We start from the raw sequence: 19,673 nt of genomic DNA, 5'->3' as shown, positions 1-19,673 counted from the left end.
TTGCAATTATAATTGAGCATTTCTATTGTTTTAATCAGCTAAACAACATAAATGTAGGACAATATTTTTAAAAATATTATCTACGGTATCAGAGATAATAATCATAAATGGTACCAGACGGTATATAGACATTAAAATTTACACATAAAGCACACCATATGTTTTAAACTACAAGTGATAGAAATATTGCAATCCATTTTCTAGGGGAAGACAATACAAAACAGCAGTCTTGTGGAGAATGGAAACTGGGACAGCTGAACAAAAGGCAAGATATTGTGGAACTGCATTGTACTAAATATATTGTGGGATGGTTATATTAATTAGTTTTTTGTTCACTGACATGTAAAATTGGTTGTTGTGGAAGAATACCCCGTACGAAACAGATTTTTGTGGTAAACATGCTGCAAGCTCTGGTAAACATACCACGCATACTTTTGTGTGCCCAACTCTCTATCCATCCTGCGCCGATAGTCACCTCTAGTGGTGCACTTGTGGTGATTAGCAATCTTTCTCTTGGTATGTCTACCACAAGACTGAAGTAAACAAAGTTGCAGATTGCTTTGTGGTATGTTTGCCATTGAAGGCTTTACGTAAATACAATGGTCACACAGCACAGACTGCAGAATCATGTGTAAGAATTCAAGGCTGCACGGTTACAGGCAGCCAAATGAATGTGTGTGCCCAGCTGGCTTCTGTAGATGTACCGTATATCATATGCATGAATAAAGAATATACATGTTTGCACTCTAAATTTAATAACAAAATAGTATATTTATTGATTTTTCAAAAGGGGATGTTAAAACGTGAATACATATTTGTAGGACAAATCTTAGTCAGTTTCCAAGAAATTAGGAAATTCACATACAAAAGTACCTGACTCTCCAAATGATACTTCTATACACAGTGACAAGATTTTACGAATCCAGATTACATCAACAATAGCACATATGTAGCTGCAATAATTGTAGCCCTTGGTTGGTGGGGATTGGGCTTCTGTCGTGCGGCTCGCGCCTTGCCCCAACCAGGGCTACAATTTCTTCCTATACCTGCTAGTGTAAAAGCTGCAGTGCGGATCTACACTGCATGGTCAAGGCACACACGGGCCGCATTATTAGAGAATCTCGCCTTACCGTGTGCAATTTCACTATAATCCTGCTCCCGGATAATGTTAGAGCCCTTGTAACTCCTATCGATGGTCAACTTTACTCCTTGCAGCTGAAAAATGACAGTTTAATGACTCTGGCGCGAAGTCAATTCGAACTGGACCGCCGTCGTTGAACTCTGTACCCAGCCGACTTGTACCATTACATTTTAGGGGTGGCCGATAGGTGTGAGGGACTAATGAAAACGGTGACACCAGCAGTACAGTAGCGCGCTAGTGGCAGTATAGTTGTTGTTATTTTAACGCTATCTTTTCGGAGGATTGAAAAAGGTCATAGGACTGTTTGCTCCTTTTCATTACTGCTAGAATACCACTATCGCTGAAAGCAAAGAGAGACCAGTGACCATTGAAGAACTTGCCATCTTTATTTCCTGAGAAGTGAAAGAGATATTCACGCCATGCAAAGTCTGTCGTCTCGTCTTTGCCATTTTATACAGATGCTCTGACAACAAGAGGACACCGCGATATAATTATAAAATATCCAATCGATATTTACGGCTAATATACTATACGATATGATCTCTAAGGCTATAAAATCTTCGATATATATCGGATATTTACCCGCCTAATTAACAAACTCTAGTATCATCTAGTAGCGAAGTTCGAGCCAGACTAGCGCTTGGCCAGAGCTGTAAAGTGGTGAAATGTCTGACAAATATTCGCAACTCTTTTTAATCTTGAAGCTTATAGTGGTACATTTTCCGACTGTTTCAAATGTGATGAAATAGTTCCGATTCATAAGGGAGGCTCTAAAAGTGATGTTAACAACTATAGGCCTATCTCCCTTCTACCAGTTCTATCTAAAATACTAGAAAAACATGTTTATATTAGTTTTTACAGTTTTATGCATTTAATCTTTTTTGTTACAACTCACAATCATCAGACAACATCACTCTTGTCACATTGCTTTAGTCAAGTTAACTGACCAGGGTCTATACTTTTACAGAATATAGATGAAGATAATTGTTTTTAGATATACTTAAAGATTTTTTTCATCGTTGATCATAACATTTTGCTAAGCGAACTTTCTGTGTACATGTTTTCTGATTTGTCACTGAAGTGGTTTCGATCAGACCTTACAGGAAGAAGTCAATGTTAGCTATTTAGGTGTACACGCTCATGTTTTGTCGATTGGTGCGGTGTATCTCAGGAGTCCATTTTTGGTCCACTTCGGATCATGTTATGTATGTCATTTTCCCCCACACTCATCATGAGTTTAATTAGTCTGGAACATTCTCAACTTTGTGTAAAAATGGGAAGCTTTAAATAGATACTACTACTACTGTGACTACTACTACTTCGGTGCTTCAAATTTTATCAGATTTATTCAAAAACTGCTGAGGTCAATATCAAAGCATGTATGTAAAACATGCTGATTACAAGGAATTTGTTACAAAAAGAAAGATGTATCCATGAAAAAGCACAGATGTGAAAATGATGTAAAGAAATCCTCATACAACCCGGCCTACTTCATCATTAAGATGTATGTTGACAGACAAGAAAATGCCGAAATTTTAATTGATAAACACTGCATTATTGAAGTAGTCATGAGCAAACGGATGGAGGAAGTCCATATGATTAAAATCAGGTGTAGAGTACGGCGACGTCTTCTTATGCGTACGCGGTATTCTCTCCGAGTCGCTGTCGCCTCTCACTACGCGACAGCGAGAGAATACCGCGTACGCATAAGAAGACGTCGCCGTACTCTACTTCTGATTTTAATCAGATTGGAGGAGTCGTTCCTATATTAGGCTATTTCCATACTGAGTTCATCATGCACACTGTAAAGTTCACTACGGTTCGAAGCGAGACTACATAAATGTCCTGTGAGAAAATTAACCAGGAATGTAATCCGCGTTTGTGTAATGAGTTAAGAAATGCTACGACCCTACAAAAACAGTAAAATACCTACGTGTTGTATACAAATAGCAAAGTATTTGGCAAAGCTGCACTATAAGTAACTATAAATAAATATCGGCGATTTCACAGACCCGGCGTGCCGTGGCACAAGGCTAGTCATTGTAGTATCGTCTAGAGTCCGGAAATTGCCGATAAATATTCTGTAAGTATAGGCGATTTCACAGACGCAGAGTGCTGAGTCCAGTGTCGATCGGCGATTTCACAGTAATCCCGAAATCGTCGATATGTCAAACTTTGATACTAGATGGAAAATATCCGATTTAAAAAAAAAATGTTCAAAGTCACGCCGTCATGGACAAGAATGCCGTTTGGCACCCCACTTCACACATTGTGACCTTTTTGGTCGAACAGATTTTGCTTGGAACCACTCTTTCCACATTGAACAACAGCGGCATCTTGTAAATGTAGTTGTACCATGGAGGTGGATGGTTGAACTTAGTTGTGAAAGTTGAACTAGTTATATGGAGTTTAACTTAGGCACACGCCTCTGAACAATGTACATGGACACAAAGTTCTATAACTGCTTCAAATGACCCGTTCCCGTGTAGGATTTATTGAACTAGTACGTAACATATTTGAGAAAGTTCGGAAGATAGAGCACAGGATTTATTGAACTAATTAAAATGCGTAGTTGAACTTCGGCAAAAGTATCTCTCTTTATTCACCAAGAGTTATATATTGTCATGAAAATTACCCACCCCTTTCAATCCCATAAACTAGTCCTACGAGTATGGCAAGAGTGTCCGGCTTTGGCTCCGGAGGCAGTGAAGGGCTACCCGTAAGCATGCTCATTCAGCTCCCTCACACCTGTCGGCCACCCCTAAAATGTAATGGTACAAGTCGGCTGGGTACAGAGTCAACGACGGCGGTCCAGTTCGAATTGACTTCGCGCCGAGTCATTAAACTGTCATTTTTCAGCTGCAAGGAGTAAAGTTGACCATCGATAGGAGTTACAAGGGCTCTAACATTATCCGGGAGCAGGATTATAGTGAAATTTGCACACGGTAAGGCGAGATTCTCTAATAATGCGGCCCCGTGTGTGCCTTGACCATGCAGTGTAGATCCGCACTGCAGCTTTTACACTAGCAGGTATAGGAAGAAATTGTAGCCCTGGTTGGGGCAAGGCGCGAGCCGCACGACAGAAGCCCAATCCCCACCAACCAAGGGCTACAATTATTGCAGCTAGCACATATGTAAAGGTGCGGGATCGCTGGATTTCCAAAATAGCTTAATTTGAGCGATTTAGCAGCTATAGGCCCTATGGTGTGATCGAGGGCGAGAAAAGTGACGAAGTTGATCTAATAAAGACGGGTATCTGTTGATAAAAATGTTGTTTCATACATAGGCCTACACTGTAGGCAGCCACAAAAATCCCAATCCCATGAACCATTTTTCCCTGTCCATCGGGAAACGTTTTGAGCCAATGATCTGCACGATAATTCAATGTTAAATTCATCAATTTCATGGCAGCAACGAAAATCTCTCGAAATTCGCCGTAATCCACGAAGGAAAAGAACTTTGCCACAGTTTGGGTAGGCCTAATAATAAGCGGACAGAGCATGTCAGTCACCGCGGTCGGAGAAAACACTCATTCTATTTGTGTCTTTCGACAAGCATGGAGGTAGGTATGGTATAAGTTACTATATCACCGACTTAGAAAGACAAGGGAATTATTAGTCGTATCTTTGCCATCCACTGTACAAATGATTGACATCTCACTCAACCTGCCGTGGACACGTACGTACGTGTCTCCAGAGAAACGCGCCCGAACAAAAATCTAAGAACTTGTTGAACTGGTATGTTGGATTTTTTGTATCTCACGCCTGTCGTATAGAACACAGTTTTTATCGAAATTGAATTCCCGTATCTCAGGGAAGGCACACTATAAATAGTGCTGTATAGTGCCTATGAAGGGTTTGCACGGTTAGCCCCGCGATCGAGGCGCCACTGGCACTGCTGTGCTAACTGCTATGTAATAGGCCTACATAGTGTGGGCTTAAGTGTTGGGTCATAGCCACTGTGCTGTCAATACACTTTTGCTTGGATATAGTCCGTCGAAAGCTGTAAGTTTTCAGTGAATTACTTTTGAATGAATTACTTCTAACAAAACTTCCACTACGATTCATGCTATGTTACGTACGTGTACAGCGATCGCGATTGCAAGGACTTTGTATCGGAAGTAAATATAGTATCACGCCTGATGACATCATAGATCATGTGAAGACTTCGTTGTGATTGGTCAGATTGGCGTGTCACAGGTCAAATCTCAGCGGCAAATCTGATATCAGAAAGGCAGTTAATACGACCCTTTTGAATTGCTCAATGCATTGTCGCTGTTTTTTCACTCGACTTTTGACAAAATTTCACTGAAATTTGCCGTTGGACATCACCTTGACAGCTTCGTATACCCTAGCTATGAATGTACAACCTATAGGCAATGTTCAAGACGCGTTAATTTTCATGTCATCGTCGTCACGATCGGCGTGTGGAGATCGGCTTGTGAACAATGGTCACCATTCTTATAACCATGATAACACCCTGAGCTGGCCGAGCTGAGGATCAAGGCGATCGTTTGAATTTCGGTAAGTAAATTTTCGAGTATCCTTCTCTGCACGTAACGACGAATTTTATCTGTTTTTGTTCTGTGCAATTCTCGAGTAACACTGTCCAATTGTCTGAATAACTCCCGAGGTTGAACGTTGAGTGAACAGTGTGAAAGGAGTGGCCTTTATCTGTTCATACCGATGTATTGATAGTGTCTATGTCTGGGGAATACATACTTCGACACTTTGGCGAAGGCACAGTCCCTCGGGGACTGTACCCAGGGTGAAACTTTTGCTTATATGTATACAAATTTCCCTCGATGTACGATATAAAACAATGAAAAAACAATACATTTAGGAATGGTTAGGTAAGAATTAAGTTCTTAAACTCTGACCTAGTATCGTTTGTACACGTGTTCATGTCATGAAATTTGGTATACGTCTATTTATGAGATCATGCTGGACGATGCTGGACGTCTCTGTCTTTGACACTTAAGTTTCTTTTGAAATCTTCATTAATGTATTTTGACATTTGTTCAACGTTACCCGCAAATATTTTGCTGGCATATTGTAAGGCGAAATCCAAATCAATGATTGATTTACAATATTTCATTGAAGTTCTACATGAAATCTTACAACACAAAACATGCATACAATATTTTCAGTTATCTTTCTGTAGCTGTGGATCACTGGTAGCGTTGTCCCCCCCCCCCCCCCCCCATCTAAAAGTAATTAGATTCACAGATATAGTAGTAAACTAGTTTTCATGTCACATGTAGTCAAAATCACCAAACACAATCGCTGGGACTTTTTCCTTTACATTCCTTTTTATTCCATTGCATTTTCTTATTTGTAGCTGGAAGTGACGACATGTCTTTGTGGCAACGGATGCTGAGAAAAAGCAATGCTGATGACAACTTTACATCACCAATCTCATAAACCCACATTGGTCCCAAAGAGTAACCAAGCTTGCCAAGGCAAATATATAAGTGTAAGTACCGTTTGAAATATCTTTACAATTTAGTGACCTGGATTCCATTTCATGATATGTGCAAGACTCATTGTGAAAGGTATGTCAAGGCAGTTGCAATTACATACTGACTGGCAGATTGTTCTCTTGGCATTTTGTCTACTGTACTGTGCTAGTATATGTGATTGCATTAATGTTTCTTTTCTTGTTTTTCTTTTTTTTTTGTTTTAGCCCTTTCTGTAGTCTACGGAAAGTAAACCAAGACACTGAACAATCAACTGGATCAAAAGTAACTGTTCCCACTATATCGTTGGATATGCCAACACTTTGTTATGAAGATGCCATGGATTAAGGGAGATATCCTGTGAAAGAACTGTTGATGAACTTGTGATTTCTTTTGTTTTGAGTCATTTGTTAGCATTTCCATCTGCAATAAATGTAAGGTAGGAATTCAATGAAAAACCTGGTAAGATTTTCTTTTGTTTGTGAATGTGTGTGAGTGTTTGTACCTGTGGCTACATTCTGAAAACTTTAATACATGAGCACAAGAATGAGTAGCTACAGTGTGAGTGGTCGTGGCAAAGTGTGAAGGGTAGGGGTATGCTACTGGGGGTGGGGCTACCCATAGGGTCAGCTTCAATAGCGGTATGTATACCGTAAATCCTGTTTGTGGCAAGTATACCGCAAAAAAATTCTGCAAAGCCTAAACTTTTGTGGCAAACATACCAGGACATGCTTGCGTGTCGTGGTAAGCATACCACAATATGTGCGCCGCAAAATCCATCAACATGCGAAAAATCTCAAGCTATGCGTAAGCTTACCACAACATGTTGTGGTAAACTTACCGGGCAATTATGAAGACTTTACCAGAACTGTTCGCCGCGAGGCTATAATTTTCGTAAGGGACATCACCACTCAATGATAATGAGTTCAAAATTTTTAATCAGTTTTGTTTTGATATTTACTGGTAGTCAACTGGCAACCCGTAGGCTATTTAAGTACAGTACAAATACAATACACACTCCCACTGCATTTATTTGACCCCCGACCATCTCAAAACAGTAAATTCTATTTTTGGCTATTTTGAAAACAACAAACTGTATATGTTACATCTATGATATTAACCAATTTTATCAAACCCTTTCATCTAACAAGAATCCTAATTAATATTTCATCTAGAAGGAAAGTAACACGCACTAGTTCTGCAGTATTAATCCATTAACACCATCAATCATTACAATCTATAAATACTACCCAATCTTATACATGACTCGATCCTGAAGATTGTAATAATAATGTAATGATAATAATGAATTCGATAGTTATCTGTCTATTTCCTTTTACTTCTATCAGTGTCATGCATTAACCAGTTTCTATCTCACCTTTGAGTTGTACCCAAAGACTTCACACTCTTTCTGGATCTTTTGCTAGAAGTGCTACTCAGCAAAACAGAGTAATCAATTTTCATTTTCTAAAAGAATTTGAATCTCACATTATTTATATTACTATTACCATAGACAGTGGAGTGGAAGTTCCATATATATATCAGATATACATATATATATATATATACACATATTGTCTATTTTATTACGTAATAAACTTACTGTAAAACAATGCAAATTATCAAACCGTCAAGAATACAAAGATAGTATGCCTTTGTCATCAGATCCAATTTACAAACTATCCTGTTATAAATCAATGTCACACAAAGACAGCAGGCAAGTGGTTTATCAATTGAAGATGACGTGACCATCTTAAAGATTGTATTATTTGAATGCTTCTCTCAGGCAAAGCAGATAAGAAAGCAATTGATGCAAAAATGTACAGTACAACTAATGAAGACAAAATGGCTGAAAAAAGTTAGCAGATGTCTAGAAAGAGCTAAACATACCATTTATGACACCTTTCACCCTATAAATTAATATCTAAAGCACCTTAAGCCCTTCACCTATAATACTTAGATACCAGTACATCTAAATGATCTTATTATCTTGTCACGATGAATATGGTACTTTTCACAACACACATATCCCAACCTACCTTATTAACACCTACTGTGACAACACACCGACAGCTACAACACACAACAGTAAACATCTAGTCTTGCCTGAGTTCATTGATACCAAGTATTTCGTCAACTTTTTATCAGGCTTGTTCATGAACACAAACACTGGTATGAAACGGTGAATTTTGAAGACGAGATGTTGAGTGTTGTGGTCACTGTGGTAACACACAGTAACGGACACATATGCATCTCACCTCTTTGTTGTTGCAATAGAATAATGACCAACACTTGCACATTTCTTGGTACTGCTACTGGTATAACTATTAATAATATAGTATCATAGAGTATGTCCTCAGTAATGTTACAAATTAAAACAATAATGCGTCTACAAACAACAGCATACATGACATCCATCTCAATAATTTGTAAGTAGTTGTCATAGCAACAGTAGCTGGCAGAAAGTTGGTGAAAGCTAGCAGCTAGGCAGAAATACCAGCAAACCTTAACATTACCCAGCTTTTGACTGCCACCAATACCTAGGAAAATTCAATACTTTGTAAGTGCAGAATAACTATCACTCCCATGAACACAAAGGTTCTCCTTGCTTTTAGGTCAGCCAGGGAAAAGAATCTTCCATAGCCTGGAAGTAATTTTCATAAAATATTTGCATGGGCTATCCATATTGGCATGTAACATATACATATATATGTAACAGGCAGCCAACCCATTGGTCAGTGAATATTCACCAAATTTCACCATTTCGTGATGTAGGGTCAAACAACTATGTTTACAGGACCACCAACATTCACAGTTATACTAATCTGATATTCTAAGATTATGCAAATTTGCCGCCCGATGGGTACGGGACGGATAGCAAATGGGAATGACAGATGTCAGGATTTTCAAGTTGTCAACAATCCAAGGATCTAGGGCTTGCATCACTTTTGGGTGGAAAGTTTCAATGTCATTACATGAGCCATACATATTAGTCTGGATGACATGCAAATTTTGAGAAATTATCTTTTTGCTTGAGAAGCATACATTTTACCTGAAAGCATATCTTTATCAAAAGTGACATCTAAAGATAATATTCATCCCAGATGTGATGATGAAGTTGCAGTACATAAATTAAACATAGAAGATTCACTGATCCACAGGGAATTGCAGACATTAGCTGTTATAATGATCAAATGGTGACAAACCAGGGCAGTGTACTGTCACTGCCTGTGTTCTACACATATCATTATACTCTGATAAATCTCACAGCTTTACATAGATAGATATGCAAAGCTGTATAAAGCCCTAAATCCCTAAATCCCTGGAGGACATTCGGTAATCATACAGACAACTTGAACAGTGTACTTGGAAATTTCAAAGGTTGACATCCCTGGCCATTATCTGCTCTGTAACACTGCGTTGTACATTCCCTCATCACACACTATAATTTCAGTAATGTTTCACTGTATATTAATAAGTTGCTCAATACTGATGAATTTCAGTCTGCAATTTACATCTTACACACATCATGTGAAATATAAAACTGAACAGAGTCTTCATATTACGTCTAAAGTATAGTAGCTTATATGCATATTAATGCAAAACTGTTTTGGAATCTTCTCATTTTAAATTTGTAGTGTGTTTAACACTGAAGAAACAGAAATTTGGTGAAAGAAAATGTGTGTCTCACCTGACATAAAAGCTATCTTTTTACTCCCAAAGGCTAAACTTTTTTGCATTTTCCATAATAATGAGCAAGTTTTGTTAATTTTTCAGTCTTCTTTGGGTCACAGTATTAAAACAAATCAATTAACTTTTTCATCACGGATTGTTCAATTGATATAAATTTCCATGATTGGATTTCAATAGAGAGACATGGCCAAAAAATTATTTCACATATTCCAGATTAGCATCACTTATTTCTATAACAAAAGCAAAAAATATTTTTATATTTGCAAGGAAAACCTTGGTGAAATGAGAGTAGTTTTGTTTGTCCTTTTTTTTGTCTTGTTTCTACTTTTTACTTGAACCATGTGAATCAAAATTTTTACAAAATACAGTTTTCATCTACGAAATGAGTGACAAATTTATAATATGGACAGCAAGATATCATTCTGCAGAAATTACAGACATTCTTAACAATATCACAAAACATTGAAGTCCTCATAAGTATACAAGTAATAATAATCTACTCATTACAATCAGATTACAAAGAACTAACTCACCTTCTCGTCGTTCCAACTGTATTAAGGCTGGTTCTTGATCCTCTCTTGGAACTGCTACTGGTAAGGCTGTTAACGTCATAAATAATTTCTTCAAATGCATTGTCATTGTCAACCTGATCCTCTGGCAGTAGTTTGTAGTCAAAATCTTCTTTCATCCAATCTCCCACTGTACCATCAGGAGCTTGGTAGTGTAAATTAAGTGAAATTGTGGTCTGTTGGTGAAGAAATTGATATCATTACATTGGATACATCTATGGGTTGTGTTCTTCAATGAATGCACAGCATCTCAGATAGTGGCATCATGACAAATATGATGCCTGGTAACTTACAGTAAAACAACAAAAAAGATGAGAAGTTTCTCATATTTTTGGCTGATATTTGATCTTACTATTCTGCAAACAAACTTATACAAGTCTTGATTTTGTCCCCATGATAAGCATATCATGAAGGAATAAGTACATTTTCTAAATCTGCAAAATGTCATTATTATTTCTTGAATATTATGACACAAATTCTATACTTATATGCAAGTATTATATTATTTCTTGCATCTGAGCTTTCTTTCAAATTATATACTCATATACCAGTATCAAGAATTTGGACTCTGCATACCAAGAATTTTTTTACTGTTTTTAACATATGTCATGAATTTATGATTATTACATGTCTCAGATAGCAAACAACTTAATGCACTCAATAAGATTCAATGGTAATTTGTTGATGTTGCGAGTCACATAGTCATCATTTGACTGACAGTAAACTGGAACTACTTACAACTTGACAACTGTGAGATTTAAAAATTTCAAAACTTATATAGGAAATCCCGTTTTCAGAAAGTTATGCATGAGAATTTATAAACCACATCACAGTGATATAACTATATCAATGCCCCATTCGACTATGAAAATTGTTCTATTTTTTAATAGATTTGTGTCTGATATGGAAATAAAGCTTACGATTGTCATTTGCAAATAAACCCAAACATTTGGAGAGAGAACTATATAGAAGAGGCATGTAATGAAGAGGCATGTAATGAAAATATTATAGCACTAAACTGTGTACTCTCGAGGCAGGCAATAATTTGCCCTTCAGACATCAGGCAAATGGTCACCTACCCTTGGGCACATAGTCCCTTGTTTGGGCCATAACATATATTACTTGATATGTCATTGCACAATCCAAAACTACAGTATGTATAATACTCTTAGCAGGTAGAGTGTATTATGCTTTTGATTCTTGGTTAGATTATCTCCGATTCTTTACTCACTGATATTGCTGTATTATTTGCATCCAATAGAGGCTCTGTAAGATTAAGTTGTCCATCTTCCACTAGCTGCTGTAATACCATCTGAAACTTACCAACAACCCTGGTAATAAAGTGAACACATATCAGCATCACTAATCAATTTCCATAAGAAATCAATTTAAGGTGTTAAATGTATACAGTCACCTGTAATCTAAATATGCCCATATATGGTCAAAGGGGTGTTCCTTGGTATTCAAAATGCCCATGTGAGAGCACTTTTTTTGAAAAGCAGCCACCCACTTAAAATCTGTGATTGGTTAGATTTTCTCTTTCCATGGTAACTGTGGCAAAATTGGAACAGGTGACAGTATACCTTTAAAGTGAAGCTAAAGAATGAAAGCAGACTATTGTAGGCTGAAGGAAGTTTTACATACTTTTTACAACTCAGACAGAAGCATCAGCAAATTTCATGGATCCTCTGAGCTCTGCAAGTTTCCAACTAAAATTATAGTGTGCAACATTTTAACAATTTTATGAATTTTTCTACAATTTTTTTGACAATTTTGGACCAAATGAACATCACATTTTATTGGCTTCGGATTGTTATCAAAATTTCAGCGAAATTTTTTAAAAAGTTGACTGGTGTATATTTTGATGTAGGTGACAAAAATTGACTTTGGTGCTCGAAGGGTTAATATTTAGTTTTACTATCTCAGTCTTTACTTTGCTTCAGAGCGATATTACTCTAAGACTTCTCTTTCCAGCAAACATGTAGATACCGGTAATGATGTCCAGTACATTTATCAGTGGGTACATGGATACACATTAAAGGTCAACATGAACACACAACAAGGAACTATGCATATTATTAAGCAATCTTTTTTCAGACAAGCCGTGAAGACCACTATTTCAATGGAAGGTCGCAGATTATGGGCTATCACTCACAAACTGTGTTTCCACTCCAATGACCCAGCACACACATGCTACGTCATTGAAAGACTTGTTACATTGTATAAATTACATTGAATCATCGATCTTACAAAAAATGTTTCAATATCATACACAATTTCTGTAGCTATAGAAAAGTTTGACATCTTTACAATGGAGGACTTTCTGGCTGGATATTTAATACAGGTTCAAAGGAAAGACACAACATTCAGTGATCAGTATGACACTGCTGATTGATAAGTATATTGTATAGTACACAATGACAACAACAAAGTCTGTCTAAAAATACACAGTCACACTGAATTCTGAATTCAGATTACATGAGACAATAAGCTTAAATTGAATCACTTTTGAACAGCTGTTGCTGACTCATCTGTCTGTTTGTTTACTGGAATTTCAAGTCCATAAATACAGTTAATCCAAATTTCAGAATAATGTGCTTTATATTCGAAATGAAAGCTTACGTGTCTGCTAATTTCTCTCGTGTTTATGCCAAATAAAACATCAAACTTACTCTTTGCCAGTGATAATTAATGTTGTCTTTCTAAGACATTTGCTCATTTTATGTGGTTATTTGGGTTTTGTTTAATCATCAAGCCTTTGCTCGCTCTCTCTCTCTCTCTCTCTCTCTCTCTCTCTCTCTCTCTCTCTCTCTAATATCAGTAATAACAGAGAAGATAAAAACACCTCATAAACTAAACATTAAATATGGAAAACTTTGATGATCTTTGAATCACTTGCTGTTCTCTCTCTACCATGAGGGCTGTAAAATACTGATCTATACTTACTTGTTACTTCTAAATTTGCTGTGATTTAACAAGACTATTTCGACAGCTTCATGTTTCTCAATGCTACTGGCAACAGGCCATTCAAATTTCTGTAAAAGGAAAGATAAGAACACACTGAATATCAACAGCTTGTTTTGCATCGCTACAATGCGAAAAAAACATCGCGATGTTTTCTTCTTTTCCAGATTCTAGCATGCACTATGTTTTATCATACAGCAGTAAATGTTGTTGAAAATATTTCAAAATGCAAGTTTCTCACACTTCAGTATACCGGTACATGTAATTTTTGTTACATTCCGTAAAGTCCAGCTGTGGTTTTCGTTATCTAACATTTTTCAACATGAGGAACAGAGTTTTGAAAAGGACTCCAGGGCAGAGAAATCATTAAGAAACGGTACAGAACCATTTCCCTATGTGGATGTGATGTACAACAGTAATGTTGATATTCCACTGGAGCAATTTTTTGGGCAATGTGTACATGTATGCATAATTTTGCGATAATGCCAAGTTCATATTTCACCATCAGGTCAAGTTGGTTAAAAGCAGTGAAGCAAAATAGTCCCACATAATGCGTTTTAACAAAGACTTGAAGATTTGAAGGTCCCTAAAGACAGAGATACTGTAAACATGATTTTTACAGACTAATGCTGCTATAACATACCAAGCCAAGTAGGTGAAAATACATATGGTTTTTGTTCAATACCGCTTTTTACTGACTTGGCAGATGGGGAAGTGATACTGTCTGGCAGATACATGTAGAGGGTCAATTGGCATGCTAGGTGAGAAATTCAAGAATCAAAAAACATTCCTAAAATGACTTGTTTGAAATTGTAAAACTACCAGCACATGCCTCTTTCACCCAGTGAAAATACACATGTACAGACTGTAATCAGACTCATCAACCAGATCATGCCTATAAAATTGTGCCATTTGAAGCAAAATAGTTGTTTAAGATTGCTTGGAGATTAACATTGTTGAGACAAAAACGTACTTGTTAAAAGAAACATCTTACAAAGTAAACCCCTGCCTCCTTTCAGATACCAGAGTCCAAATTGTACTGTGTACTTCATAATGGCTGTCACTTCAATTATTGTAATTTTTCAAATGGTAAGATGTCAGAAAGACACTGGGTGGTATGGTACAGTCAGTGTTTGACTATCACAACATGTACTGTGTAAAGAAATAGGTAATCTGAAATAAACTATACATACTTCATCCCAGATGGCCTCATCTTCACAGTGTTCAACAATCTGTGTTAGTTGGCTCACACCTGAAAAAAGTTAAAAATGAGAGAGATTGTTTTACTTCACGATGTAACCTCTTTCATTCCTTTTTAATCTTTGATGTTTCATAAAAATGGACATATTACCAATATCTACCAGAAAAACTCAGCCGTGGTACAGAGTATGTCAATGCTGCAAACAAGAATCTATCAAGCTACATGTACCATGTCTGGCCATAATTTACGGCAAAACATTCCATGGGTTGTTTTGAATCAGTAATTTATTAAAGATTTGGTATTTGCTGAATACCTGGAGAAGGAATCACAATTACATCCCTGAACACAGCGCACTCTTATCAATTCAATCACAATGTGAAAAAAAACAAGAAAACAAATTAGGCTGCAAAAGGATCTTTTTTGACATTGTAATATTTGACAGGTGCATTAATATAAAACATAAATCAAATGCATGTTTAAATTACAATCTGACAAGCAAGCATTCAATGCTACGGCACTAATTGAATCTTATAAATATCATATCCATAATACAATGTATGTCTGTTACTTATTTCAGATTGTTAGCTTTCTCGATATTAAAGCTTGATAAGAAATTCTTTCTTCAAAACTCAAAAGCACACCGTTATATCAAAACATTCACTTAGCCCAACTGTTGAAAATATTCTGAATGTACATTGACATGAAAAGTTTCTCCTGAAAGCTTTAGCATCAAATCTTTCAATTCACTCTCACACATGATATGAGAAGTATTCATTTTGAAAACTGTGAAGCCTTTGTCTTCATCGTCAATTTTCAATGATTTTCTATTGCTTTGCATATTATCTGTTCTTGGTACAAACTGATGAATGGCATGAATCATGATGAAGAGTAAAATACATGATATCTTTGAAAACACTTGACATTTTCAGATGATCTTTCACACTTTGTGTACAGTACAGTACGTGTTCTGTGGAGATGTCTTTTGCTGTGTCTAATTTAGGTCACACACTTACGTGCTTTGTATATCAATTGTCTTTGTGTTTTGTACACATATTACTTATTTTCATATTTCTTATATTAAGATCATTGAACATGTATGCTGGGTGTAATGGTTTTTTTTATTCAATCTCATGCAAATATTTTATCAAGTTCACTCAACAGTTGACAAATATTTCAATGACACACTGTTTGTATAAAAGTGATCAAAACATGTCATAAAAGATGTATTTATTAAAGAAAATGTTTTCCAATTTCCTTGATGTGCTAGGCTACCTGTATCAGTTAAATATTAAGAATTTTACCTTAACATAGGTGTATGTATCACAAATGTGTGTGTAAGTAACCAGTGTAAGTTTCAGTAGTTAAAAATATACATATTTTGGTAGGTCCATCTGAAATAAGTCATTAAGCCATCTACATGTACTTTGCCACAGTACCAGAAAGTAATTAACTTTACTAATACTAAGGAGCACATGGATTTACAGATATGATAAATCAACTTTAAGTTTTAATTATAAACAAGACAAGTCATTGACAATGACATAGTCCCCACTTGTAATAGGAGTATTAGTCTTGAGGGTCAGGGAAATGAGGTCATTAAGAAGTATCACTAAAGTGTATATGTTCAGATCTATGGACACATAGGTCTATGTCATTGTTCCCAATTTGAAACAAGAGGCAGGTCTAAGTTATGGTTCTAAATCGGGAAAAAAGATCAAACCTCTAGCTGTATTGGCCAGCCAAGAAATACATATGTGCATAATAAATGAGGTACAAGATGTGACATCTTAAGGTCTATTATCCTATCAAAATTGAAGCGTAAAGAACTTGTGGTTACTGAGTTATGCATATATATGCATATTCAAGGTCACAGGTCATCAAGGTCACGTGACATTTTGAAAAAAAACATTGTATTGCTAATTAATCCATATATGCCAAAATTCAGACCTCTAGCTCTATTGGCTTGCCCACAATTATATATGGGCATAATTAACGAGGTAAAGCATGTGTTGTCATAAGGTCTCCCATCCTACTAAATATAAAGGTCATAGCACTTGTGGTTACTTATTTATTGACATAATCGTGTATTTTAGGTAAAAGGTTATCGAGGTCACATGACATTTTGTCAAAAAATTTCTATCCTATAGTCCATCCCTATATACTAAAAATCATACATTTACCTCTATTGGCTTGCTCAAATTAGATGTGCACATAATTAATGAGGTACAATATGTGGCGTCATAAGGTGTCCCATCATGCCATATATGAAGGGTGTAGCACTTGTGGTTACTGAGTTATGGTACAAATATGTATATTTGAGGTCAAAGGTCACCAAGGTCACGTGACATTTTGTCAAAAAAATTGTATTGCTAAGTTATCCCTATATACCAAAAATCAGACCTCTAGCTCTATTCGCTCACTCAAAATTAGATATGTGCATAATTAATGAGGTACAATATGTGGCGTCATAAGGTGTCCCATCATACCAAATATGAAGGGTGTAGCACTTGTGGTTACTGAGTTTTGGACAAATATGTATATTTGAGGTCAAAGGTCATTGAGGTCACATGACATTTTTTCAAAATAATTGTATTGCTAAGTTATCCCTATATACCAAAAATCAGACCTCCAGCTCTATTGGCTCGCTCAAACTTAGATATGTGCATAATTAATGAGGTACAATATGTGGCGTCATAAGGTGTCCCATCATACCAAATATGAAGAGTGTAGCACTTGTGGTTACTGAGTTATGCACAAATATGTATATTTGAGGTCAAAGGTCATTGAGATCACTTGACATTTTGTCAAAAAAATTGTATTGCTAAGTTATCCCTACATACCAAAAATCAGACCTCTGGCTCTATTGGCTCGCTCAAATTAGATATGCACATAATTAATGAGGTACAATATGTGGCGTCATAAGGTGTCCCATCATACCAAATATGAAGGGTGTAGCATTAGTGATTACTGAGTTATGGACAAATATGTATATTTGAGGTCAAAGGTCACCAAGGTCACGTGACATTTTGTCAAAAAAATTGTATTGCTAAGTTATCCCTATATACCAAAAATCAGACCTCTAGCTCTATTGGCTCGCTCAAAATTAGATATGCACATAATTAATGAGGTACAATATGTGGCGTCATAGGGTGTCCCATCATACCATATATGAAAGGTTTACCACTTGTGGTTACTGAGTTATGGACAAATATGTATATTCGAGGTCAAAGGTCACCAAGGTCACATGACATTTTTTCAAAGTGTCTGAGATATCTGCGTGAATGGATGGACTCACGTGGATGGACTCACGGACTGACATGACCCAATCTATGAGCCCCCTGGACTTTATCTGTGGGGACTAAAAACTGTGTCACTGCATCCTTTTTGCAATATGAATACGATGAGAAACTAAATTTTTATTTTTCTTGGCCTTATACATGGGAGTCTATGTACTGCCTTATACATGGGAGTCTATGGACTGCCTTATACATGGGAGTCTATGGACTTCCTTATACATGGGAGTCTATGGACTGCCTTATACATGGGAGTCTATGGACTGCCTTATACATGGGAGTCTATGGTCTGCCTTATACATGGAGTCTATGGTCTGCCTTATACATGGGAGTCTATGGTCTGCCTTATACATGGGAGTCTATGGAGGTGAAAACTAAAAAGTCCTCTACCATGGCCAAATTTGATCGCATTGTGAAACAAATCGACGTGCATCTGTATGAGGTATGGTACTATCCTTGTACCAAGTTTGAACGAAATCGCTCCAGGCGTCTCTGAGATATCTGCGTGAACGGACGGACGGACGCACGGACGGACGCACGGACGGACGCACGGACATGACCAAACCTATAAGTCCCCCCGGACGGTGTCCGTGGGGACTAAAAATGAAGCGGAGTTTCAATCACGATTTTAACAAAACCTTCATGTACCGGTACTTAATAGATCATGAATTTTGATGGTCTAGATGAGTTACAGCATACACTGTGCTATTTATAACAAACAATAGGTTCAATGCAATTTGAAAGCCCTAAAAGTCACAGATGTTTAATTCATACCTATCAGTGGCAGAGAAATGTCCATCAGAGGACAGGAGTAATAACATTTTGAAAATTAAAAACATTATCATTGTGATGAAAATATTACATTGTAAGGGTTGGTTTCAACAGACGTTTTGATGATCACTTCATTGGCATTACATGTAGCCTTGGGAGACTGCTCACTATTATTTTGTATAGATGACTTTAGTTGCAGAGCAATTCCAATCTAAGTGTAGAGTGATATTATTTGCCACACTGAATACCTTGATAAGCTTCATCTGTTTAATCTACAGTAATTATCATTTAATGCACAATGACAAATGTAGATAACATATTTTCAATCATGTCGGCAAATACAAAGAAAATTTGCCATATGTAGGAAATGGCTATATGAGGAGTGGGCTGGTAAAACGACATCAAAGTTTCAGAGATTATTGTTCATCAATGGAATTTGCAGCCAATTACACGAAGACTGAGAAACACCTGCTGTTTGGCTTCCTCTCAACTCAACACACATTCACAGAGTTAACCATGCAACACAAACCTCAGCTGTTCAACTGCCACTAACTTTACAGAAGAAAGATTCTAATTTCTGAGG

At 36.8% G+C, this 19,673-nt stretch overlaps 1 protein-coding gene and 1 long non-coding RNA gene across 37 annotated transcripts in view; one reads left to right on the top strand and one right to left on the bottom strand.

The window, feature by feature from the left end:
• The window catches only part of LOC139132862 (otoferlin-like), a 138,130-nt gene that overhangs the window by 84,691 nt on the left and 33,766 nt on the right, over positions 1-19,673 (bottom strand). For 21 of the 36 annotated variants that reach the window (XM_070699178.1, XM_070699179.1, XM_070699198.1 and 18 more), the window contains exons 2-7: positions 15,019-15,077; positions 13,808-13,896; positions 12,093-12,192; positions 10,826-11,037; positions 8,858-8,923; positions 7,978-8,031 (exon numbers count right to left, since the gene is read on the bottom strand). In XM_070699178.1, coding sequence (XP_070555279.1) covers positions 7,978-8,031; positions 8,858-8,923; positions 10,826-11,037; positions 12,093-12,192; positions 13,808-13,896; positions 15,019-15,077 — 580 coding nt within the window. Of the gene's footprint in view, positions 1-7,977; positions 8,032-8,857; positions 8,924-10,825; positions 11,038-12,092; positions 12,193-13,807; positions 13,897-15,018; positions 15,080-19,673 lie in introns of all 36 variants that reach the window. The other 15 variants (XM_070699191.1, XM_070699202.1, XM_070699204.1 and 12 more) reach the window with 4 other exon arrangements.
• LOC139132861 (uncharacterized) lies at positions 5,132-7,057 on the top strand. The gene is made up of 3 exons (XR_011552461.1): positions 5,132-5,664; positions 6,482-6,616; positions 6,827-7,057. It is a non-coding gene; the product is annotated as an uncharacterized lncRNA (long non-coding RNA).

This window comes from Ptychodera flava, chromosome 5, assembly GCF_041260155.1.
Source record: "Ptychodera flava strain L36383 chromosome 5, AS_Pfla_20210202, whole genome shotgun sequence".
NCBI lineage: Eukaryota > Metazoa > Hemichordata > Enteropneusta > Ptychoderidae > Ptychodera > Ptychodera flava.
This window is presented reverse-complemented; position numbering and strand designations above follow the sequence as displayed.